The sequence below is a fragment of the Magnolia sinica genome, chromosome 4, assembly GCF_029962835.1.
Source record: "Magnolia sinica isolate HGM2019 chromosome 4, MsV1, whole genome shotgun sequence".
In the NCBI taxonomy this organism is placed as follows: domain Eukaryota; kingdom Viridiplantae; phylum Streptophyta; class Magnoliopsida; order Magnoliales; family Magnoliaceae; genus Magnolia; species Magnolia sinica.
In genome coordinates, this window is record NC_080576.1 from 69,791,221 (window position 1) to 69,798,850 (window position 7,630).

The 7,630-nt window shown below is 42.2% G+C and overlaps 1 protein-coding gene across 1 annotated transcript; it reads right to left on the minus strand.

Annotated features, from left to right (window-relative positions):
* Nucleotides 1-5,449: 5,449 nt before the first annotated feature.
* Nucleotides 5,450-6,110, minus strand: LOC131244531 (uncharacterized). The gene has a single exon (XM_058244077.1). It carries the CDS (start codon nt 6,067-6,069, stop codon nt 5,647-5,649), a length of 423 nt encoding a protein of 140 aa, XP_058100060.1. The 5' UTR covers nt 6,070-6,110; the 3' UTR covers nt 5,450-5,646.
* Between the last annotated feature and the right edge of the window lie 1,520 nt (nt 6,111-7,630).

Here is a 7,630-nt window from a genome sequence, read left to right on the forward strand (position 1 = left end):
GCTGACCTAGATCCATGGTCGGAGCTTAAGTCCGACCTTTCGTGGTTATAGGCCCCCAGTGCTTCGTTGGATCGAGAAAGGCGTTTTGGTTATAACCTAAGTATACCTTGACCCGGGTTATTTCCATCATTTTAAGGCCTTATATAGTCCTTAAACCCTAGCTCTCATTTCCATACGAATTTTCGCTAACCCTAGATTGGAAAGAGAGTGGAAAAGAGAGAGTTAGTGCGAGAGAGTGGTTGGTGAATCATCTTGATTCTTCGTTGTTCTTCTGCACCTTTGAACCTTTACTTTGAATCGTTCCTCTGACGATTCTGAGTTCTTTTGGGGTAAGTTAACCTAACCCTAACCTGTGTTAGAGCTTAGATTAGACTTGGTGTTGTTGTATCTCATTTCTATCCTTATTTTAGGGTATTCTTGCGCCGTTGACGAAGGCAACTCGTCTAAATCAGTTCGGCGGTTCTTTCTTTGCTTAAGGTGCGGACTTTAAGTGTATAGGTTATGGTTTTCAAGGCTTTCAATCCCAGTTAGTGATTTATTCTTGTTATGGATGAGATTTCACATGTCAAATGTTATGTTTACATTGCTTTCCTGATATGCATGTGCTATATTGAGATTTGTGTATTCTAAGTGTATTTATAAAGTACCGTATACGTATAAAATACGCACCTATGTTTGCCATGATTTTTGATCATGTATGTATGCTAGATGCATGTATGACAACTCCTTGGTAAAGGGAATTGTCTAAGTGCATGTATTCCAACATACGTCATGTATGTTATTCCTTGTATGCTAAGTGTTTGTAGAAATGCATGAATGACCTACGTGTAACTGATTACACTAAATGTGGGCGTTGAGAAGTGATTCTCAATACTCCTATTGATGCGCATGATTTCCCTTATGCATTTACATTCCAAGTTATTTAAATTCAAGCATTCCTATGCTTACATTTATGTTAAATTGATATTCTTCAGATGTGTATGCACCATGATTTGAGTGGTTGTTCCATTACTGTTTTACATTCCATATGAATATCTGTCGTAGTGTAGGATGTTTGGGACTATGCCTTAGTCCAGGAAATCGGTAATTGACCCTTTGGTCGTGGTTGAGATTGCTTTCGCCACGTGAGACGCATTAGACGAACCCGAGTCGTATTAGAGTTGGCGGCAGTGGTTTGGCCACGCGGAGTGTTTGCGCACTCTATGTCGTTCAATTCAACGTGCGCTCGTGCTAGTCGAGTTCGTCAACTAACCCGATTGTCCGATGTATGTTAACCATGTATGGACGCTACCGCTTGAATCTAGGGTACCGAACTTACCAGTGAAATCCTAATAACCATGGTACCGATCCGCTAAGACTCATGAGCCGGACATGGTGGTATGGGACACCGTGGTCGAGCCGTCGGCCTACGCTGGGGTGACGAGCCTCCCCGTAGTGACCAGTGAGCAACTAAACTCGTGAGCCGATTATGGTGGTATGGGACACTATATTCGTCTGTTGTCGGCCTACATTGATTGGTGACGAGCCCTTTGTAGTGACCTCGAGCATACCCGGATACCGCAAGGAGGTGACGAGCCGATCCGTGGTAGTAAGGGCATGAAAGGCGTGCATTGATTGGTGACGAGCCCTTTGCTACGACCTCAACTATATGATCGTATGAGATGTCTAGGATTGACGACCCTAGTATGGATCATTGTTTGGATGGTGATATGAGGAAGGTATCTTAGCTTCCCAATCCTGCTGTATGAATTGGACTAATAACAACTTGGTAATCATATCCATGCACCGCATTTGCATGTGCTTTGTAGATGTGGCGCACTTTGAGGCGATGTCATGCGTAACGTAAGATGAAGACGCTGAGGGTGTACGCGTGAGGGCACGCATCATATTGCATTCATACCTGCATTAACAAGAGTACTTAGGATTTATTTAATTGTCCTGCTTTATCATTACTGTTTGATTGAACTGATAACATGTTAACCAGTGCCTTATTGTTCCACTGAGTTGATCACTCACTCCCACGTTTCTGGGGCGGTGTTTCACACCCACCAGACTCTGTCTTAGGCCCTGATGTTGCAGATGTGGATGCGACGTCTGAGGCAGAGCGGGAGCTGGATGACGACGAGGCTGCCTTCTCCTATATGCAGTTTTCAGACGGGTTCTAGCGAGCCTCGGTCTGTTGCGCGGGATCTATGGGATTACTATTTTGGGAACCGAAATGATGTAACTTGTACTTATAATTTTGATAAATAACACTTTTAAACGATCTGGTTGTATATGTAATTCGGGACTTACACTTGTACACATATTTTACTATAAGTCTTCCGCTTGCTTTATTCACTTACCCCTGAATCATATCTGCGTTTTGGCTTAATCTATCCCATGTTTATGTGCTAATACAATCAACATACATCTCTCATTAATTATGTTGCATAAGTGATGTTTTGGAACTCGGGAGCCGAGTTATGCTCGACCCCCGAATTTCAGGGCGTTACAATATATATATTAAAACATAAGGTTAGGTTAACTTACCCCAAAGAAACTCAGAATCGTCAGAAGAACGATTCAAAGTGAAGGTTCGAAGATGAAGAAGAACAAGGAAGAAACCAAGATGATTCACCAACTTATCTCTCTCACTAACTCTCTCTTTTCCACTCTCTTTCCAAGCTAGGGTCAGAGAAAATTCGTATGGAAATGAGAGCTAGGGTTTTAAGGACTATATATAGGCCTTAAAATGATGGAAATAACCCCAGGGTCAAGGTATACTTAGGTTATAACCAAAGTAAGCCTTTCTCGATCTAACGAAGCACTTCTGGTGGGCCTATAACCACGAAAGGTCGGACTTAAGCTCATTGACCATGGATCTAGGTCAAGCTGAGTTTTCATACCGACCGGCTCTTCAGCCGGGCGGACCACACTCAATTCAACGGTCACGAAACTCGATCAGTCCACAAGCACTAGGATATGCCTGGGCCAACCATCCCGATCGAGGGTGAAATTGGGTCGAATCCAACGGTCGATAGCTTAAAATCATCGCACACGACTCAGATTTCAATAAAAGCTTAATAAATTCCAACCGTTCTCACACTCTTCACTCCGAGCTCAACCAAATCGACCCAGAACATCAGATCGACTTGATTTTTGAGGTGAAGATCAAGCCCAACTCGGTGACCGCAACAGCCTAAGATCATCGCCATCGGACTTTCGACGTGCGGTCCAGGTCCGATCCAGATCCTCCAAAAATTCCCCAGAACAACTGGATTTAGCGATGGATCCCAGATTTCAGAGTAACGTAGCGCTCACTAATCTACACGATTAGAGCCATGCAGATACAATTAAAAGTGATTGATGCGAATTCCACAAGCAATCGAGTAAAGCGCTAATTACTCCAAAACAACTACTTAAGGAAAGATTAGCACAGAAATTCCAAGGTCGTTACAGGATCACTGTTTGGATGGTGATATGAGGAAGGTACTTTAGCTTCCCAATCCTGCTGTATGAAAAGGACTAATAACAACTTGGTAATCATGTTCATGCACCGCATTTGCATGTGCTTTGTAGATGTGGCGCACTTTGAGGTGGTGTCATGCGTAACGTAAGATGAAGACGCTGAGGGTGTACGCGTGAGGGCACGCATCATTCTGCATGCATCCTTGCATTAACAAGAATACTTAGGACTTGTTTAATTGTTCTGCTTTATCATTACTGCTTGATTGAACTGATAACATGTTAACCAGTGCCTTATTGTTCCACTGAGTTGATCACTCACTCCCACGTTCTGGGGCGGTGTTAAACACCCACCAGACTCTGTCTTAGGTTCTGATGTTGCAGATGTTGATGCGACTTCTGAGGCAGAGCGGGAGATGGATGATGATGAGGCTGCTTTCTCTTATATGCAGTTTTCAGACGGGTTCTAGCGAGCCTTGTTCTGATGTGCGGGATTCTGGGATTTATTTTGGGAATTAAATGATGTAATTTTGATACTTGTAATTTTGATAATAACACTTACATTACGACCTGGTTTGTGTATGTACTTCAGGGATTTGCACTTGTACACATATATTTCTATAAGTCTTCCGCTTGCTTTATTCACTTATCCCTGAATTATATCTGTGCTTTGGCTTAATCTATTCCATGTTTTATGCACTAATACAGACAACATACATCCATCATTAAATATGTTGCATAAGTGATGTTTTAGAACTTGGGAGCTGAGTTATGCTCGACCCCCGAATTTCAGGGCGTTACATCTACACTCGTAACTGTAGAGAGAAATTTTATCAATGTCATCAACTGGATTCACCTTAAGGTTGGGGACTTGGGAACCAACTACCATCACGGATTGCATAAGGTACTCATCTACATTTTTAAACTTTGTTTTCAATCACTTTTTTGAGAAAGCAAAAGAGATTGCTGACACCCTTGCTAAGGATGGATCAGCTAGGCCTCAATTATATGCTTAGAACCTAGGAGGTATAGCATCACTATGAATGATATAGGTACTAGTTTCCAATTTGAACATTCTTTTCATCACATTTGCAAGGCAGCAAATGGGATTCCCAACACCTTAACAAGGGTTTGCTAAGACCATCTATGCATCATCTTTTCTTTTCATTTGCTTTATTGCCTTTTGTTTCTCAATGTCAATTATCATTTCTAGTATGGTAAAAAAATAAAATAATAGGTGTGGTCTGAATTTTGTCCAATGAAGTCTTGAAGATACTCAAAACCCCAGAACACAACACGTTGAAATCAAGGTCTGTGGAAAGCATACCATTTTTTATCGGTCCGACAGAACCACATATGTAATAAGACTTGAGCCTTGAGAATCTTTCTACAAGTTGCATATAATCTTTCTCTTGAAAAGTATTCCACTTAAAAGAGGAATGATATGATCCTTGTTTCCTTGGGTTAAGAGTCTGTACAAGTGTGGCCATGGTTGAATGACTAAGACCTTTGATCTGACTGGCCCCATTGCGGATGGACCATACTCCAAAAATACCAAGGTTGTTGGAAGATCTAACAATTCAATTATCGACACTTTATCCATTGAATGTAGACCATTTTTTGTATTTTCTCCAAAATCACCAGGATTGATGGCCATACCCAACATGGGGGCCAATGGGTAATGAAAGCATGAGCCATACACTTGTGCAGACTCAAGGTCGATAGAAACTAGACACATCCCCAGGCCAAGGATCACAAAACTATTTTCTACCAAAGTTGACATGTGCACTTCTTCAATGTAAGATAATTTGATGCTAATCAGTTTCATGGAGATTTCTAGCAACAGTTATCATGAATAGTGGTGAAAGAACACAAGCACATTTTAATGTTTCCAATACAAGAAGATCCACCCACTAAATACTACAGATTCAGAAAAAGAAAAGTGACCCATCAAATGCCGGCTATAAAGCAATCTCAAAGACCATGCAATTAAAACGGAACATAGAAAACAAATTTAAATAAATGTTAAACCCTTCTGTCATCATATAAGAAGAAGACTGATATTCTATTTTCCGAGTTATAACCATATTCAAAGACCATAAAGAACACATTAAAATCCATAGCAATCTTTTTCTTTTCTCCCTCTTTCTTTTCCATTTGTGGGTAGTGAGTAAAGTTAATTCAACAGAGCGAGAGAAATCATACACTATTCTTATTAATCCTCCACCGTGCCAAGAATCTTGAGACTGCTGGAGTGAGAGCGATGGTGATTGGAACCCGGACGGGGAATAAGGCCTTGTTGCAAATGACTGCCAGTGCAAGCGCACCCTCGCTCGAAGCTGCCAATTCGGAAGTTCGATTCTTCTTCTGCTCAAGAATGAGAGGCGGCAGGTCATCAATGATGAGACCATCGATAGAGTGGGCGGGCAGGTCTTGGCCCGGGTCTGGTTTGGAGAAGCTGGAGAGGCCGATCTTGTCGAAGAGGGACTCAACGTCGACGTTATTCTTGATTGCGACATAGAGGCCGATGATGGAAGCGGCTGAGACAGAGAAGTGAATGTCGAGTGCCACCTTTCCATACTTCTTCATCAGCTCACAGAAGTGCCCATCGGTTGTAGCCATTTCAGAGAGAGAGACACTGATCGACAGAGAGATAAGAGGGTTTTACAGTATTTGTTTGGGAAGGGATGTTAGGGTTTTAGGTTAGGGCTTAACAGGAATGGTTGCCTTGCCTTGGAAGGCTGCCCTGGGGCTGTTGGGACGTGGGGTCAGGGATGTCTATGGTTGAGTCCATGTCCACGGGCATGTAAATCTGGAGGCGGGACTTGTAGGTTCATTTACATGTGTTCGGATGACTCATCTGGAAGTCCATTTTTTGGTGAGAAAAAGTGTGTGACTGAGAGGCAGGAGCATAAATCGTAGTTCAAAAACTTGACTCAATGTCTAGATGGGTTGAGTCAACTCGAAGACTCGACTTCATATTTTAATTAGGGAAATTGACCGTACTAACCTCAATATATGGTCAAATTCCTTAGAGAGGTACTATGTTCCAGATATTCCAAGGGTGACCTTTTGACAACTTTTATAAATTATTTCAGACGAAAATGCCCTTGTCCTTGGATCAGTAGCTATATAGTTTTAGAGTGTAGAAGAAGTTACCTCTCATTTCAATCCCGAGAATGTAACGTGGACGGAAGCCCTTGAAACTGGGAAAGGGCCAAATGTTGCCTTTATTCACTTTTTACATACTTTCTTCTTCTTCTATCATTTTTCTAGAAAAGTGAAGATCGAGGGACTAACTGCTAGAGAGGGACGTTGTTTCTCCTTGTCATTTCTCTCATCTGAAAGCTTCTTCCACTAAGATGTTAGTATTTTATTCTAGGCATTTGCTAAGGTAAAGGAAGATCAAAGTGGAGAAGGCGAGGGTTTTGGTTGTCACGTGGAGGGAGCTTACTGTAGGGTACACCTTGATCAAACCTCCACCATTGATAGTTGAAAACCACAACTTCACATTTTGAAACCTTCTACCCTTTAAGAAAACAAACATCAACCATTGACAATGACAACCTCTATCCAATGTGGATGACAACCATGATCCAATGTGGATGACAACCACGATCCATTGCGCAAGTGAACTACGACTCTTCATTTGGGTCATGGTTGTCATGCACAGTAGGTCGTGGTTCATTGACAGTGATAACCACAACCCTTATAGTTGACAACCACTACCCTTCACATTGTAAAACCATGACCCAGACGAAGCATCATGGTTCACATGCACATTGGATCGTGGTTGTCATCCACAGAGGGTGTCGTGGTATTAAAGAACAAGAGGTCGTGGTTGTGAAGAACAATGGGTCATGGTTGTCATAGACAATGGGTTGTGCTTGTCAACCACGATGACCATATGTGGATGACAACCATGACCCAGACGAAGGGTCATGGTTATGATGAACAATGGATTGTGGTTGTCATCCACGTTGGACCGTGGTTGACAACCACAATCCAATCTGGATGACAACAACGATCCATTATGCATGTGAACCACAACCCTTATTCTAGATTGTGGTTGTTATGCACATTGGGTCGTGGTTCACAACCACGATCCAACGTGGATGAAAACCACGATCCATTGTCCATCATAACCATGACCCTTTGTCTGGGTCATGGTTGTCATCCACAT

Coding starts and splice junctions, on each gene's coding strand:
- LOC131244531 (XM_058244077.1), bottom strand. CDS start 6,069: ATGGCTACAACCGATGGGCACTTCTGTGAGCTGATGAAGAAGTATGGA.